The sequence below is a fragment of the Ailuropoda melanoleuca genome, chromosome 2 (assembly GCF_002007445.2).
Source record: "Ailuropoda melanoleuca isolate Jingjing chromosome 2, ASM200744v2, whole genome shotgun sequence".
NCBI lineage: Eukaryota > Metazoa > Chordata > Mammalia > Carnivora > Ursidae > Ailuropoda > Ailuropoda melanoleuca.
In genome coordinates, this window is record NC_048219.1 from 17893361 (window position 1) to 17912414 (window position 19054).

Below are 19054 nucleotides of genomic sequence, written 5' to 3' on the forward strand. Positions count from 1 at the left end.
CAGCTCTGCCTCACCCAGCGACCAGGCGCCACCCACTCTCCATAAGCAGCGTGAGGGATTTTTAATAGCAGCTTTATTGACAGGTACTTCACACACCAGAAGAGTCACCCTTTTCAAGTGTACAACTCAGTGTTTTAGCAGATACATGGAATGGCAGACGTCACCCCATCTAATCTTAGAGTACATTTATAGCCCTGCGCTGATCAAAGTCACTCCCCATTCCCCTCCCCCACAGGCCGCTGGCACCCACTGATCTACTTTTGTCTTTGTGTTGCCGCCTCTTCTGGGCATCCCACACAGATGCGGTCATGCCACCTGTCGTCTTTTGTGATTGGCTTTTTTTCTCTTAGAATGATGTTTTTCAGGGGCGCCTGGGTGGCTCAGTTGGTTAAGCAGCTGCCTTCAGCTCAGATCATGATCCCAGGGTCCTGGAATCGAGCCCCATATGGGGCTCCTTGCTCAGCGGGGAGCCTGCTTCTCCCCTGCCTGCCACTCCCCCTGCTTGTGCTTGCTCTCTTCCTCTCTCTCTCTCTCTGTGTCAAATAAATAAATAAATAAAATCTTAAAAAAACAGAAAAGTAAGTTTTTTCAAGGTACATCCGTGGTGTAGCGTATTTTGGGATGTCATTCCTTTTTAATGCCAAACAGTATTTCATATGGAGATACCACATTTTATTTGTCTTTTGGTCACATGATGGACACTTGGGCGACTTAGACTTTTTGGCTACTATGAATAATGCTGCCACGAACATTCACGATACGTTTTTCCGCGGAAAGGTTTTCTATTCTCTTGGGTGTATACCCATGAGTGGTACTGCCAGGTCACAGGTGACTCCATGTTTAACATTTTGAGTAACTTCCAAACTGTTTCCAAAGTGGCTGCACCATTTCACCATCTCACTAGCAATGTCTGAGAACTCCAAGTCCTCCACATTCTCGCCAACACTTGTTACTGCCGTTTGATGCTACCATACCCACAGGTGTGAAGAGGTGTCTCCTTGTGGCTTTGATTCGCATTTCCCTAATGGCTAATGATGTGGAGTATCTTTTTAGTGCTTATTGGCCTTTTATATATCTTTTTTTGAGAAATGTCTATTCAAACTCTGCCCATTTTTGAACTGGGTTGTCTTTTTCATTGTTGAGCTGAATTCTGGATATAAGTGCAAGCGACGTTTTAAAAGTAACCCAGACCTTGTCACTCCCCCACAGAGTGCCCTCTAACAATTCCACACTATGTTTAGAATAGAATCCAATTCTCATGCTGGCTTTCGGGGTCCTACCGGCTTCTGCCACTCTCCTCCTCACACAGTGCGTTACGGTAGGAGCGGGCTTCTCTCTGCCCCTGAAACACATATGCTCACTCATGTCTCAGCACCACGATATCTATGTCCCCTCCCTCCCTGGAATTCCCTTTCTTGTCATTCAATTCAAATATCACCTTTTCAGACAAATTTTCCTGAAAAGAAACTGTATCTAAACAATCTCCCCTCCCCCACCAAGAGGAACAGGAAACTTTGGGGCATGATGGATATGTTCACTATGTCAACTGCGGTTACGGGTTCATGGATGTACATATACGTCAAAACTTTTTAAATGGCCAATTTTAAATATGTGCTATTTGTTTCACTCAATTACACTTCAATAAAGCTGTTAAACAAAAACTCCCTTCACGATCACTCCTCCACTGTCACTACCCCATCATACTTTATTCCTGAGGAGAAACGGACAATCTGAAATCACCTTGTTTATTTCTTGACTTCGGTGCTTATCAACCATCTCATCCCACTAGAACAGGAGTTCCAGGAGGGCAGAGATGTTTTTCATCTTTGCAACTGCTGTATTCTCAGCTTGGCTCACAATTAAGTGCTCAATAAATATCAGGCGCCCTGAATGAGTGAGATTGACAGAGGCTTAGAAAAGAGACTGAGAGACAGCAGGAAGGGTGGCTTTCGAATCTCTCAGATCAACGAGTACCTTTAGACTTCAGGGAGGAGACGCAGCTATCTCAAACTCTACCCTAGATGATGTCCGACATCATCATCATTAGAGATATAATTTACTATTCAACTACTCTGTGGTACTCTTCCAGTATTCTATACATACTCTTCCATTGGGAGTGGTTATTTTTATAATAATAATGTGGCATAATATAATATAGATTATATAGTAATTGTAATAAATATATTATAGCCTATAATAACTATAATAGCAGCAGTAATATAATAAAAACATTTGTTTAGCACTGGCTCTGTCAGGTATCATGTAAGCATTTTACCCACGTCATCTCATTTATTCCTCACAATAACTTTATGAAGCAGGTGTTCTCTTATGCATGAGGAATTTGGGGTTTAGAGAGGTGAACTAACTGCCCAAAGCCACGTGGCTGGTAAAAAAAAAAAAAAAAAAAAAAGAAGGCAGAGCTGGGACTCAAACCTACGTCTGTCTTGCTGCAGAGCTCATGCTTTTCCCATTGTGCTATTCAAGGGCTCTGATGACATGGTGCTAGTGCAGCTCACAGACACAGCCCGAGACCTGACACAGAGGTGCACCCGGAGACGATACTACCCAGACTCTGAAACAGGTCAGGAACCAAAGTGACAGAGAGGAGAGGCCAGGTGCCTGAGGATAAAGCAGGATATTTACAGCGAGGAACTTTTACTTTATAAACAAAGTCCACATCTCGCCTCCTCTGACCTTTAAGTCCCACTGTCTCTGACTACTCTAGGGTAGACCTAGGTCTTTACCTCAGTTGCCTACTAGTGAGGTTTATCGAAGAGACGTGCCCGTGGGAGATCCAGGCAACCCCCTCCCGACCTGCGTCCTGATCTCCAGAGCTCATAGATGAGCCTTTACCTTTCGTGCCCGGCGGCTGTAGGTTGTCTCCGGTCAAGGAGCACCAGCCCACAGGGAAGATGTCCCGGGAGTCGAAGCGGCACCAGTAGTCAAAGGCCCCTCGCCACCCGTCGAAAGTGACAAGCACCTCTGAGCCCCGCACCTCCCCAATAGTGGCTGGGCAAATGAAATGAGGGTTCTTCCTGTCCACAGCTTCTAGCTTCATTCCCATTTTGAAGAAGTTGTGGGAAGGCGATGGTGGTTCCTAGATGAGAAACAGAAACATGCAGACCTAGATGCAAAGACAGAGGCTTGTGTGTGCCAAAAGACTGCTACCAAATTGGATGACGACAAAGTGACCGGCTGCTCTTAAAACGAAGGGGTAGTCTTTGTTTTAAATGAATTTCAAAGGGTACCAAAGTATTATTTCTTAAGCCCTAACATTTTACCATTTTTGATTCAGACTTTTTTTTAAAAAAATAAAAGGTAACAGGTAAAGTTGAATCCCTTTTGTGCCCATTCCTCACGCATGTCTTCATATTTTACGATATATATATATACAGATCTATTCGCATACTTTAAAATTTTATATAAATGACGTTCTACTGTACATACTCTACAACTCTTTTTGTGGTTAACATTATGCTTTTGAAATTTACCTGTGTTGATAAATTCAGCTCCAATCCGTTTCAAGTGCTGATAGTACTCCATTATGTGTGTATATCACTACTTAATCGTTCTCTCCTGACGGACATTTAAGATGGTTTCTAACTGTTCACTATGAAGAGTTTTAATGACCATTCTTGCACCTGTTCCTCTGCACACATGTGGGAGGGTTACTCGAGGGTACATACGTAGGAGAATTGCTGGATTATAGGACAGATATATACATATTATGCTTTAATAAATCTTGTCAAATTGCCCTCCTAAGTGGTTGTAACATTGCTCACTCTCTCTAGCAATGTGGATTTGCAATGTAGTTGCAAAGATAAAGTTCCCAAAAGTGCTGGACAGCCCTGTTCTTTCCCTGGTCTCACACTCTGATCCTGCACAAATAACACCGTCTTACCAAACGGACATGTGGTAGAAAAAGTCCCCTACGTTGTCATTTTTTAGTATGGCTTTGGCTCTTCTTTCTCCTTGATCTTTCACATGAATTTCATATGATCTTTCATAAGAAAGCTGCTTTCATAGAATCAGCTTTTCAAGGACACAGAAAACCCCTATTTGGATTTTGACTGGAATCCCAGTGAATTTATAGATTTAGGAAGAAATAACCTTTTATAAATGATATTCAGCCTATCACCATGAACATGATAGTTTTCATTTATTAAGCATTCTTTAACGTAGATTCCTTCTTTAATATGAATTTTTAAGTTTTCTCTATAAATATCTCATGCTTTTTAGTAACGTTCTTCTAGGCATATTATAATTTTATTGCTATCATAAGTGCTACCTTTTAAAATTTTATTTTCAAGCCACTTGTTGCTATTAAATAGAAATGCAACGGATTTTTAAAACCAGATCAGCCGATTTAATACTGAGAGCTTACACTGACTGATACGTCAATTTCCTTATCCACTTGATTTATCAATTGGTGAGAGACACTTACTGAAATATCCCACGGCAACTGTGGATTTTCCAATTTGTCCAAATTCTGTCAAATTGTGCTTTCACATCTGAGGCACTGTTTTTCAGCAGCATGTACTCTTTTATCATTAGACAGTGGCCTCTTTAGAGTGTCTTTCAGCCACAGATTCTCCTTGCCGAATGTCAGTATGGTTAGCACCGGCTCCACTTTGATGAAGATTTGCCTAGTGCTATCTTTGCTTTTCCTTCCAACATTTTAGCGTCATATTTTAGCAGTGTCTCTTGTAAACAGCACGTAGTTAGATTTAAAAACAATCTAATGTACGTCTGAACTGACGAGTTTAAGCTCATTTTTGTGATAACTGATGTATTTAAATTTATTACAATTATCATATTGCCTACTTTCTATGTAACTTGATTGTTCCTTTTTCTCCTTTACAATCAATGGAGTTTTCTTCCCTTTCCACTGCTCCACTGAATGTTAACCATTCTATTTATAGTCTTTCAGTGGGTCATCCCTTTAAGATTCTAACTGCAGAGTTGACATAATAATTAAATCTAAACTCATCTTTATGTACAGTCCCAAAAAAGAGAAGGACCTTAGACTATTTCACCTACTCCTGAGTTAACAGGTATTTGATAACTTAGCCCCACCCTGTTATTACACTTCGTTTGTCCAGTTCTAGGCAATGCTTGAGGAGCTTACCCACATGTTAAGCAGTCTTTCCTCACCACTACTTCTTCCATTCTTACTTTCTGGGTTCAATTACCTTCTTCCTGATATCTATTTTCAGTTGTTATTTTAGCATCTATGTTAGTACCTACTTGTATAGTTTGTTTGCAAACGTCTTGACTTTACATTCTTCTGAAATAACAATATAGCTAGGTATAAAACTGCAGGTGGACAACAATTTTCTTCTCAGTGCTTGGAAGGCACTATTCTATTATCTTTTGGCTTGTACTGCCACTGTCTGGAAATGTGCTGCCAGCCCACCTGTGATTACTTGTTCAGATCTTTCCTTTGGACTTCAGTCATATTGTGACGTTTCAAGGTATGTATTTGTCTTATTACGCATTCTGGAAAATTCTGTTATTATCTTCTTGGATATTTCTATTCTCTATTCCTTCCAATTAATCTTTCTGAAGTTCATGTTCAGCATATATTGGACCTTCTAATACTATTCTCCTGTCTCTTCTCTTTATTCCATCTCCTTATCTCTCTGCACTGCATTCTGGGCAAAGTCCTTACACATGTCTTTCAGTTAATTCTTTATGTAAGTCCTGGTTTCTTATATACTTGCCCATTAATTTGTTCTTTTAATCATTAAGTTTCATTTCTAGATGTTTGTTTTTTTCAAATATTTTTAGAAATAGGGTTTTGTACTTCTCTCAATTTTTAAATCCTTCTTTTCATTCTTTAATCATTTTTAAATACTTAATTTATAATCTCTATCTGGTGTTTCTATTATCTGAAAGCCCTTGGGTTAAAGCCTTACTGTTTGTTGGGTCTACCAATGTCCCATCATGTTGGATTTATTTCAAGAGTTTTTGAGGGCTCTGGAATTCTGAAATGAACACTCATCTTCAGTGTGCTTCACTTTTGGGACTTCTATGACATCGGGTTGAAAGCAACTAAACCGTCTAGAGAGACTTTGGGTTTGCCTCTGCAGGCATTCAGAAATATCTCCATATAGCTCTGAAGTTCTCAGACAACACAGGCACTATATCTGTACCATGAACTTGCATGGGCCAAGACAGCTTTATCAGAGAAAGTGACTCTATTTTCACCCCTCCGTAGACGCCAGGCACAGACTTTCCTCACCAGTGTTAACAGTCTTTCCACGAAGGAGTAAGGCAGTTGAAGGGCCTGATCTGGTTGTCTATGTGGCAGTCTCAGGCCCGTTTTCCTGCCTTGCATGCGCCTAAGTGCTCACCTATCCTACCCTGGCTGTTAAAAGACAAGATCCTTAGAAAGTAAGACTGGCAACGCCCCTTAAGGCATCTAAAGGCGCACAACATACACTTAACACTGGTTCTCCTTCTTCATTCTGGCCTCTGGAGAGTTTTCTAACTTTCTGGTAGCTCAGCAAAGCACGTAAAAAAGTATTTGTTGGTCTCCCTCCCCCACCAGCCCACCATTTTGCTATATTCTGTAGTGAAAGGGTTTTTAAGTTGCCCAGTACACTACATTCTGGGAATCACATAGTGCTCTTAGGGTTTAATTTAGACTTTACTAGCAGCATAGGCAACTCTAATTCAGCCCCCTTTACCTCATTAAAGAATTCAGCTGAGAGCAGACTGATTGCTTCATGCCTTAAGAAACAAGCAAGAATGGATACAGGTTTTACATGCCTCTTCCACCACTTACTAGCCATGTGATCTTGGGCAACTTCTTTATTCAAAAGTATTTGTTTCCTTAATTATTAAATGGAAATCGTAATTCTTGCTTCAGAAAGTTAACTGTGGTTATTAAATGAGATGGTGTATATCAACTCCAAACACACTATAGACATTCAAAAAATAGTCTTCCTTTCTCTTTGTTTAGCATATGGACCTTAGGGAATTCCAAGATCTAGGATGAGAACAGCTCCTTCAGATTTATATTATATTTTATATGTTTTACTGATAAACACATTTTAACTTCTTAACAACCCAGTGAGACAGAATCCCACTTACAGATGAAGACAAAAGGATACTGCTTATTGTTGGCAGAGCTGGGACCCAAAACCCAGGAATCCTGACTTTAGTGAAATTTCCTCCAGGGACAGTTGCTGCTTCCTAAGGTACTAAAAAATCCTCCCTCTGAACTAGTATCTGAGAAGGCATCCTCAGGCCATAAATATAAAGTAGACATCAGGGACTTAGTAAATGAAAGAATGTAAGCATTTGACCTTAAGCAAGTGGTGATATCTGAAGGACACCGTACCTTGTGGAAAATCCTGATGGGAGCCATCTCTGCTCCATTTAGTGTCTTCAAAAGGAACATGGGCCAAGAGGAGGCATTCAGCCGAAATCCTGCAGCAAACATAACGGACAACAGATAAAAAATTTGTTTCAAAAGGGAGTGGTGATATCAAGTTTTCCCTTGGGAATCCAGCTACTCCTGCCACAACCTATGCTGTGATAGTTACAGAATCACAGACTGTTAGGAAAGGACTTAAAGGTTAAATAGAAGAAATGCCTCATTAGACAGCCAAGGAAATGAGGCACAGGAGAGGGAATGTAACTTGCCCAAGGTAATGTTGCAGGGTAAGCAGTGGAACAGAGTCCCCAACCAACTTTTCTGACTCTATGACAAGTATTATAAAATATATATTATAATGTCTAAAAAGCTTTCCTTGAAAAGTACAAAATAGATGTGAGATAGGATTAACCGAGACTTGGAAATGATCGAGACAGTAGAGTGTGAAAGGGGAGACAGGATAATCTCTTAAGAAGAAACCAAATATGTCGACTGATACACCCAATATACAAGTAAGTCTTTTTGGTTTATTTCAATATAAGCTAATTCACTGTTTCTCTGTCTCACTTCCTCTTCCCTTCTTACACACACACAGAGTACAATACACTTTCTGATACTCATTTTTACTTAAACAATTAAGGATCAGACAATGATGAAGATGGAAGGGATAATCCTATCCCAAAATACACATTTTCCAGAAAAGTAAAAAGAAGCCTAGAGAGATTAATTGTCCACTGTCGTTCAGCAAGTAAAAGCCGTAAGAACGTACCATTTAATTAATAAATTGTAAAAATAAGATTGTTATCGTAGGTAGGTCTTCCAATTACAGCACTGAATGCTTCCTTCTACTTGGCTTCCACTCTCTATCCTGAGGTACTCAGCACTAGTGCTTTTTGATAGTCTCTCCATCCACCTCAGCTTTCCCATTGCTGACAAAACAACAGACAGGCTGCATCGAAGCTGCAGGGCTGGAAATAACAACCATTATTACTGAGGACTTCACTGTGGACGCGACACTGTGCCGACTGCTTTCCACAGACCATCTACTCCTCCTCCAGATAACGCAGGGAGGTAGATACCACCTCCATTACACAGATGAGAAGAGAGGTATAAAGTAAACTTAAGATTTTGAAGTGAGCAAATGAGAAAGATAGAATTGAAACCCAGGCCATTGGACCCTTCAGTCCACACTGTGCACTATGCTAAACTATCAATGTGCAGGTAAAATGAAAAAGGAAGAATCGGCTCTGGGGATTAAGTATTAATTAATAACTGTAATTACGAGGGAGGGCATGAAAAGGGAGAAGAAAATTGAAATAAGAGAGTTACCACCCCATATGATAGAAACTTTTTGTCTCAAAGCTGGCTAGGCTACTCCGAGCTCCCCAAGGTCAGGAGAGGTCCTGGGGCAGCTCATTTACACCAACAATAGTGACAGCAACGCACACGTTCCTATCACTTCGTCTAAAACTGCTACTGTTTACTTTTTGCTTGCCTAGTCTTTTTTCCTTCTGGAAAAATTCTATGTGATTTGGTGGGGATGTCTGCTGCATGACTGTACCAACCTGGCCATGGAACAGAAAACAATGCCATTTGAAGGCATCAGACTCCCCCCACCAAGAGTGTGTACGTATGTCCCAAGTTGGGTCAACTGGTTTCTGACGTGATAGGCATGTTGAAGGAGAGTTTTTCTTTCCCTGAGATCATGGCTAGAAGGATGTTTGTAGGTTTGGCACTGCTACACGGAGAACATAACTGAGAATGAAGCCAAGGTAGAGCAAGAGATGGGGAGCCATGAGAGCGTTTAAAATCCCGCGTCCAAATACCCTCAGCAGCAGGCCTTAACTTCTTGTCATACAGAGTCAGTAATTCCTGCTTCCTCCTTTGACTTGGTTTGAGTTGAGTTTTTGCACTCACAGCCAAAGGAGTCTAGACTACCCCTTTACCTTTGATTAGGGTAAAAAAAAAAAATTAAATTTCTTCAGAAATTCAGGCCTGGTCTGTGTGTGAGGAGAACAACGCTCCTTAGGTCAGGCAAGGGCTGATGCAAGTCAAACCTAGAGCAGATGTGCCGTGAATTGTTCACTACACCTCCGGGCAAGGCGAGGCAAGACACAACTGTTCTAGGGAAATGCTTGCTGCAACTTGATAAAAGAGAGGGGCAGGAAGAACGACTGCACGATCAGGACACTCAGATTCATGCCCTCGGTTCCCAACAAGCGCCCTGCCACGCAATCACCAATTCCATTTTTTTAGGAATGGGTTACTCTGGAGCTTCTATCTCACCCGGAACTTGATAAAAAAAAAAAAGTACTCTGAGCTCTGGGAACACTTATAATAATAATAATAAAATAGCTAATTTGTATTGACTGCTTATTATGTATTAAATACTTCACATGCAATTTCTTTCCAGATATCTGAAATAATACCATGACGTATGCATTATTATTATCCTTAGTTTGCAGAAGAAGAAATGGAAACTCAAGACGAATATCTTGTCCAGGGTAGTAAGTGATGAAGATTGCAGTATATGATGGTCTCACTCCAGACCTCATGGTTCTTAACTATTGTTTCACTACCTCCTAGCAAGTTCCTTCAAGAGTAGCAGGGCAACACAGAAATGTTACCAACCCAAGGAATTACTGAGGTACATTATTCCCCAACCCCCAAGGTGATATGGGACCCCCCCCTCCAAATTCAAATGTATCCATAATCTGTCTTGGGCAGTCATCACAGACAGCATTTTAATACAGAAAGGGCCCTCAGAGACCATATAGTACAAAGATTTTATGGTGCAGATTATAGAACTGAAGTCCAGACAGGCTAAGAAACTTATTTGTGGTCCCGTAAGTTGCTCTTGTAGAATCAGGCTGGAGCCCTAGGGCTCTTCAACTGGTTCCCTTTCACTATACCATGCTGCCTTCCAAAGAAAAGATTTACCATGCACATAACGATGTGCTAGGCTCTGAGTGCTATGCACTCTAAGTGGGTTACCTCATTTAATCACTACTACAACTCTGTGAATTAGATACGAACGAGAAAGTAGCATTGGTCCAGGAAGCTGACCGCATCGATTCGAATCTAGCTCTGCCACTTACCTGAGTGTAACTTACGCCAAATTACGAAAACTCTCTCTGGCTTCAGTGTCTTTCACAATAAAGTGGGATAAAGATGGTAACTACTTCCATGGGTTGTTCTAAGGGTTAAAACAGGTTAAGACATGTGGAGGACTTAAAACGCGGCCTGGTATATAACAAGCGTTAGATAAATGTTGGCCATTACAGATAAGAAGACCGAGCTTAGGAGAAATGAAGTAAAATATCCCACGTTACTATGCTAGTAAATAGCAGAGGCAGGATTTAAGCCCAATTCCTCTGTCTCCAGAACCTTCATTATCAATCAGCATGTTAATGTCTTCAAATATTTCATCACTTAGCCCTACCATACTGTTTTTACTGTAAAAGGGGCTTGGGTCATAAATTTGTATAAGAGGGAAGAGAAGAAGAATAAAAATAGTAATCTGAGGATCTGCTCGAAATAAACAATGGCCTGGGGTGCTTGTGAGGAAAAGAACAGGTGCATCACAAATCTCAACCTCTGAAAGTGGGAGCACCTCAGTGCTTGGCCACTCATTCTCTTCTTCTTGGCCTCCAGTCTCCTCCTGGAATATAGGACTACCAATTCATATGCCCAGCTCAAACCTCTGCCCTGAGTTTCACGCTCGTATTTCCAACTGCCTCGTTCTGTATGTCTCCTTGGATGCTAAGAGGTCTCAAAATGAGTAAGTTTCAAGCAGAACTCCGAATTCACTGCCCGCCCCCAACTTGCTCTTTTCTCCAGTCATCTCAGCTCCCTTAATGGCACCAGTTATTTAAACCCAGGTGGCTCAGACTCACCTCTGATTCCTTCCTTCCTAGAACCCCTCAAATACAATTAGTCAGCAAGGCTTGACGGCATATGGATCTTCAAACCGCTTCTTGCCATTCAAGATATCTCACCCACCAATGACCACTCCTGATCTAAGGCACAGTCGCACTCTGCCTAGAATGCTCCAAGAGCCTTCTAGCTGGACTCTCTGCCTCTACTTTTGCTTCCCTACTGTCTGTTCTCCACATAACAGCCAGAATGATATGTTTGTTTTTTTAAAAAATATAAATCAGATCACATCACTGTCATGCTTACATCCCATAACACAAAATCAATCTATGGTCTTCAGGTATGTTAACAAGGCTTACATGGTCTGGTACTTGCTTATTACTTCTCATAAGTCATCTCCTGTCACTCCTCTGCCCCCCCATTCACTGACCTTGCTGTTTCTCAAACACACCAAGCTGTGTCCTTCTGCCTCAAACACGCTTCACTTTCTCAAATCTTTGTTAGTTCTTTGCTGAAATATCATCTCCTCAGAGAGGCATTCCTAGACCATCTTACCTAGTTTCCTAAATCCTGCTCCCTTTTATTTGTCCTTAGCCCTTATCATTGTCTGAATTTTCTTTCTTTTTTCTTTGTAATGTGTATGTCTTTTCCAACTAGAATATAAACTCCATGAGAGTTTTTACTGAACAAAGGAAAAATCTCCCCTTAGTAAACAGGTACCAAGAATTGATGGCTGCTTTACCATGTTATTCCATTTAATACTCACAAAAACCAGGTGTGACAGTTTATGAATGGTCTGGCAGGTGAGGCAACTGACATTCAAGGTTAAAAGTCAAGGAAGAGCAACTCACCATTGGCCACATAACTAAACTCATAAGTGGCTGAGCTAATATGACAAAGCCAGGTCTCTTTAATTCTAAACCCGGGCATGCTGCAAGTGTTCTGTGCTTACCTAGGATTTCTTTTAAAAAATATTTATAAAGAACCAGTTATAAGGAGCTTCCAGATATTCCCAAGACAATGGGACTACTGAATAAGTTAGGATCCAGCCGTTTAAACTAACCTTGACCCGAGGAAGTTCTGGACTTCGATGCACATCAGCAGGTCTAGGAGTTAATCAAAGTTCATGCCCTCTGGTGGCGAGTAACGGAACAGCACTTGCACCAGAAATCGCGTGGTTGTGGGCTCCACTCCAAACCCTCTCCATTGTCCCATCTAATAATTCCAAGCTTTGTGAAGTTATTAGACTCTATGGCTGTCAAGATGATCCCCAACTCATTCTCTTCTCCCAGTGAAGCTTCGCATACATGTACATCTGCAAATTCATGTACAGAAATATGCCACTAACTCACTGTACAACCCTAGACAGCTTACTTCCCTTTCCTTGTTTCTGTATTTGTCAGATGACATTGAACTAAAGCTGTGCTTCCAAACTGAGGTTGAGTGGACTATCTCAATTTTACCCCATGCGTCAAAGAAAGGAGAAGCGAAACTTGCAGAGAGGTGCTGAACACACTGTCTTCCCTGAGGAAGTGAATATCCAGCCTGGGTATTTGGGAAGACTGGATTCCTTTTAGTTCTGACAGGACCCTAAGCCCATATTGCTGTTACGCTGCCATACACACTCTCAAGCACAAGTTAATTCAGACTGATTTAACTGAGGTGGGGGTTGTGACTAATCTTGAGGTAGGTATATGTATATGTGGGTCTGGCGGGGTCCTTGCTGTAGAGAAGAGCGAGCTCAGTGAATATTTTTAAGACACCATGATTAAAGTAACTTCTAAATTTTTGGGTTAACCACCCCCAGAGGTTCTTATAAAGAGTTCAAATTCTCTGATCACAAAATGAGATGTGTATCTTTTTAAGGCCCCCTTTCTATTGACAGGCCCTGGAGGCTACTTAGCAAGTAGAAAGACTCATCAGGGACAGGAATAATAAAGCGTCCTTTCAAGTCAAGGTACCACATACACCCCAGAGCATGTGACCAAATTTGCAGACTAGGCACTTTGTACTGGGATCCGGACGCACTTGACTAGTGGCCTCACAAGAAGCCAGCTTCTGTTTTAGACCAGGGACTCTCAAACGTGGACACTGGAATCCCCTGAGGGAGGATTAAAGACTACATTGGTCCCACCCAGAATCAGAAATTCTGATTTAACTGATCTGAGGTAAGGCCTAAGCGCTGAAATTTTTTTTTTTGAAGATTTTATTTATTTATTTGACAGAGACAGAGACAGCCAGCGAGAGAGTGAACACAAGCAGGGGGAGTGGGAGAGGAAGAAGCAGGCTCATAGCAGAGGAATCTGATGTGGGGCTCGATCCCATAACGCCCGGATCACGCCCTGAGCCGAAGGCAGGCGCTTAACCGCTGTGCCACCCAGGCGCCCCTAAGCACTGAAATTTTTAAGAGCTCTCTGGTGATTCTAACTGGCAGCCAAGTTTGAGAACTAGTGATCCAAACAGTCTTGTCTAGAAGAAATAATCACAGTCTGGAGTAGTAGAATAAAACACGGGAGTGTGAGGAAAAGGCTGGCAGCGCTGAATTGACAATGTCACTGAGGATCATTCCACCTTTCCACCTTTTCCCCTGGAGGACTCTGCAAGGGAGTATGAATGTTCCCTTATGAACAGAAAACACACACACACACACACACACACACACACGAATCGTACAAGAACGCTCTTCTAGAGCGATGGTTCCCAAATATAGACCAATCTCGTTAGAGTCTCGGGACAGTCGTTCCACCATGCAGAATCCCAAGCCCCATTACCTAGAGATTCTGATTCAGCAACTCTGGGGAGAGGTCCAGAGGAGGCCTGGGGAGCATGAACACACACACATATATATGTATAATTATATACATCACTTATTTAAACTTATTTTGAAAAATCTTAAACCTAGAGAAAAGTAGCAAAAACAGTCCATGAACACTATGTACCCTTCACCTAGATTCAACAACTAGTAACATTTCACCATATTTGCTTTCTATCTATCTACACACATTTTTTCATCTGAACTGTGAGAAAGAGACACAGTGAAATTTCACCCCTAAATACATCTGTACATTTGTCCTCAGAACAAGGATATTCTCCTTTAAAACTAATATTGTCATACCCAAGAAATTTAATTAAAAATATCCTCAATTGTCCCCAAAATGTCCTTTATAGCCGTTTAATTTTTTAAATACAGGAACTGATCGAGAATTACATATTGCATTTGGTTGTCATGCTCCTTTAGTCTCCTTTAATCTAGAACAGTCCTGTTGCCTTTTGTTTGTTTTTCATGAAACTGATACTTTTGAAGAGTGTGGGCTAGCTGTTAATAGAATATCTCAACTTGGATTTCTTTCTGATTGCTTCCTTGTGATTACATTCATACTAAACAGTTTTGACAAAAATACAAGTGATGCTGAATACTTCTCTTTTCGTTACTTTAAGAAGCACACAAAGTTTAGCTAATTATTGATGATACTAAATTTGATCACTTGTTAAGGAGTGACTAACAGATTTCTTCATTATAATTTCCCTTTGTAATTAACAGGTAACCAGTGAGGAAAAACACCGAGATTATGTGAATATCCTATTCTCTGATAAGCTTTTATACCCAATGGTTTTAGCCATTGATTATCCCTGCCTGAATCAACTGAAATGGTGGTTGCAAAATGGTAATTTTCTAGCATTCTTTCTCTATTTATTAGCTGGCATTCTGTAATTAGACCTTTCCCTGCAACTCTACAATTTTTTTTTTTTTGTACACTACAGACCCATGGATGCCAATACCACTGTTCTTTTGTTCTCATTATTCTGATATTCATATTGCTCCAACTTTGGCTGGTCAGAGCCCCTTCAAGCTGGCTCCTGTGTCCTTCTGATATGTCCCCATCATTCTTTGAGAATTCTTTTCTTTCTGGCATAAAAGAATGTTCCAAATTCACATTACATTTTCTCTTTTGCTCAACCTTGAAATCAACCATTTCTCCAAGGAGCCATGAGTCCCTCTAGTGAAGAGTGGGATTTAGAAACCACATTGCTACTGAGGTGTCATTACTTCTAGGCCTTTTCAATGAATAGAGCTTCTGTAATTATAGTACACGTATATATAAAATCATATACATTTTTAAGTGAAGAGTTCACATAGACACCTCCAATTCAAATTCCACACTACAGGGTTCTTCATCTTCCCCTATCCCATATTTACTCATTTGCTCTATCTTCAATGCATGCAAAATAGCTTCAGATAATTAAGGCAAACCCACTAAGATTAAGAAAACATCAGAATTTATTTGACATTCCATTTTTTCTTTGAAATATGTCCCCTTAAGGGTATACCGTGAAGGTTCTGGGTTCAGGTTATTTGAATTCTTTTTCTCAATGTTCTTATGATATCTATTTGATACACAGTTTAATTTGTTTCCGTTTGTAATCAATTTTAGCTTATGATTTGCTCTTTTTTCCTAGTTTAATTTTATTTTTTGAGTAAAATATTTACATAACACAAAAGTTAAGAGAATATAAAAGTATTCTCAGAGAAGTCTTACTCTCATTGCTATACTTTCTACCCTATTCCCCGACACTCCCAATAGGTGAACTTTTCATTATTTTCTGGTTTAACATTTCTGTATTTCTTCTTATAAAACTAAGTATGTAAGATACGTAATTTCATGTATAAAATGTGCATGTGTGTAAATATATTTCCCTTTCTCTTCCTCAAAAGTAAGTGGCATTAAGTACATTCGCACTGTTGTGCGACCATCACCACCACCCAGCTCCAGAACTTGATCTTCCCCAACTGAACTCTGTACCCAATAAACCATAATTTGCCATTCCCCCCCCCCAGCTTTTAGCAACCACCGTTCTATTTTCTGTCTCTATGAGTTTACCTAAATTAGGTATCTTGTGTAAGTGGGATCATATAGTGTTGTCCTTTTGTGACTGGCTTATTTCAACTTAGCATAATGTCTTCAAGATTCATCTACATTGTAACATGGGTCAGAATTTTTCCTTTTTAAGTTTCATTAATACTCCACTGTATGCATATGCTACATTTTGTTTAGCCATTCTTCCACTGACAGATATTTGGGTTTCTTCGACCTTTTGCCTGTTGTGAATAATGCTTCTAAACACAGGTATACAAATATCTGCTTGAGTCCCTGCTTTTAATCGTTTTGTCTATATACCCAGAAGTGGAAATGCTAAATCACAGTGGAAATGCTAAATCATAATGGTAATTCTATTTTTCATTTTTTGAAGAAACGCCAGATTGCTTTCCATAGTGGTTGCACCATTTTATATCCTCATCAATAGCACAAAGATTCCAATTTCTCCACATCCTCCCCATACTTTTCTATTTGATAAAAGCCATCCTAATGGATGTGAAATAGTATCTCAGTGTGGTTCTGATTTCTATTTTCCTAATGATTAGTGACGTTGAGCATCTTTTCATGTGCTTATTGGCCATTTAGAGAAATGTCTATTCAAGTTCTTTACTCATTATTTTTTTTTTTTTTGGCTGGTTGGGTAATTTGCTCATTTTCAAATTAGGTTGTTTGTTTTTTATTGTTGTTGATTTGAAGGAATTTTTAAAAATATTCTGGACATTAACTTCTTATCAGATACAAGATTTGCAAATATTTTCTCCCATCCTGTGAGTTCCCTTTTCACACTGTTGATATTGTCCATTGATGAACAAAAGTTTTAGACATGATGTAGTCCAATTTAACTATTTTATCTTTTTGTTGCCTGTGCTTTTGGTGTCATTTCTAAGAAATCATTGTCAATTCCAGGTCATGAATCTTTTCCCCTATATTTTCTCCTACTAGTTTTACAGTTATAGTTCCTACATTTAGGACTATTATCCAGTTGGAGATAATTTTGTATATAGTGTGGAGGTAAGGTCCAGCTTCATTCTTTTGTATGTGCATATCCAGTTGGCCCTCACCAGTTGTCGAGAATCCACTGAACTATCTTGGTACTGCTGTTGAAAATCAATTGAGCATAAACGTATGAGTTTATTTCTGGACTCTCAAACCTAATCCACTGATCTATGTCTATCTTTATACCATTATCACGTCTTGAGTATTGTTGCTTTGTAATAAGTTGTGAAATCAGAAAATGTGAGTCCTAGGTAGAACGCTAATTTTTGTCAAAGGTCAGATGACTTTCTTCCTTAGCTATCTTAATATGGTGAATTTCACTAATGATTTTTCTAAAGTTAAATCTTTTCATTCCCAGAAAAAAACCCACTACCTTGCTTTGACAAATTATTGTTTTAAATATGTTGAATTCTAATTCCTAATATTTTAAGATTTTTATAACAATATTCATACATAAAATTGTATGTACTTGTGTGTGTAATTTTATTTTATTTTTTTTAAAGATTTTATTTATTTATTCGACCGAGATAGAGACAGCCAACGAGAGAGGGAACACAAGCAGGGGGAGTGGGAGAGGAAGAAGCAGGCTCACAGCGGAGGAGCCTGATGTGGGGCTCAATCCCAGAACGCCAGGATCACGCCCTGAGCTGAAGGCAGACGCCTAACGACTGCGCCACCCAGGTGCCCCATGTGTGTGTAATTGATGTGGTCCATATATACAATGGAATATTACTCATCCATCAGAAAGGATGATTACACAACATTTGCATCAACATGGATGGAACTGGAGGGGATTATGCTAAGTGAAATAAGTCAAGCAGAGAAAGACGATTATCATATGGTTTCACTTAACTGTGGAACATAAGGAATAGCAGGGAGGACATTAGGAGAAGGAAGGGAAAAATGAAGGGGGGAATCAGAGGAGAACACATAGGCTTTTTAACTTTCAATTACAATTAAGCAAAACTAAAAATTTAGGTCTTTAGTTACAGTAGCCACATTTCAAGTGCTCCATAGCTACAAGGGGCTGGTGACTACCACACTGGACAGCACAGATGCAAAACATTTCCATCATCACAGAAAGTTCTTTTGGGTATCAGTGACTTACAACAACTTAAGTAGAAGGAGAAAATCTGGTCTTTAAGGTTTTGTAGGATTCCTGTTCAATAACCTACACATAGTGCTTTTCTGTAGGTGCAATTTTTTGAAAACTTTTATGTTTTCTATGTAACTGTTTAAATATTATAATGCTATTGGGGTTAATTTTAACAAATAGTATTTTTTTATTTCACCTCGCTTTTCTATTTTATTTACATAGAGTTATTTCCTCCCTTTGTCATCTCTGTTTGTGTATCTGTGCTTATTCCTTTTATTCTTTCATAGGCTAACTAGTGGTTTGTGTATTTTGTGTATTTTTTCCCCCAAAGACAAGTATTTTGATTTATTGCTTTTTTTCTACCTCATTAACTTCTGTTTTATCTTTATTTTTCTATTTCCTTTTTATTTTCTTTATATCATGACTCTTTCTCTAGTCTTTTGAATTGGGAATTTAAATCCTTAATTTTTATCCTTTCATTTTTATTGATGTCAAATAGTTAAGGCTATCAATTTTCTTCCAACCACTGCTTTAATTAATCTCAAAATTCTGATACGTGATGTTTATTATCATTACTTTTTAGGAATTTTGCAATTTTGGTTTATATTTCCCTTTTCAAACAAGAGTTGTTTAGAGTTTTAGATTTCGATGTGGAAGGGCATTTAGCAGGGTATCAAGTTTGATATGTATACACACATATGATCTACCTTATTCATTTTTTTTTTGGTACCAAATTACTTCATTTCAAGGAATGGTACAAATGAAAGAAGTAGATGTTTTGGTACAACTTACAGGAAAGTCTTTAATACCCTTATTTTTTGTCCT

General features: G+C 39.5%; 1 protein-coding gene across 23 annotated transcripts in view; it reads right to left on the bottom strand.

The window, feature by feature from the left end:
* SCMH1 (Scm polycomb group protein homolog 1) overlaps positions 1-19054 on the bottom strand; it is a 163761-nt gene that overhangs the window by 75130 nt on the left and 69577 nt on the right. For 21 of the 23 annotated variants that reach the window (XM_034650200.1, XM_034650225.1, XM_034650204.1 and 18 more), the window contains 2 exons: positions 7349-7437; positions 2854-3097 (listed from right to left, as the gene is read on the bottom strand). In XM_034650200.1, the coding sequence (XP_034506091.1) occupies positions 2854-3097; positions 7349-7437 (333 nt within the window). Of the gene's footprint in view, positions 1-2853; positions 3098-7348; positions 7438-14031; positions 14078-19054 lie in introns of all 23 variants that reach the window. The other 2 variants (XM_034650246.1, XM_034650272.1) reach the window with 1 other exon arrangement.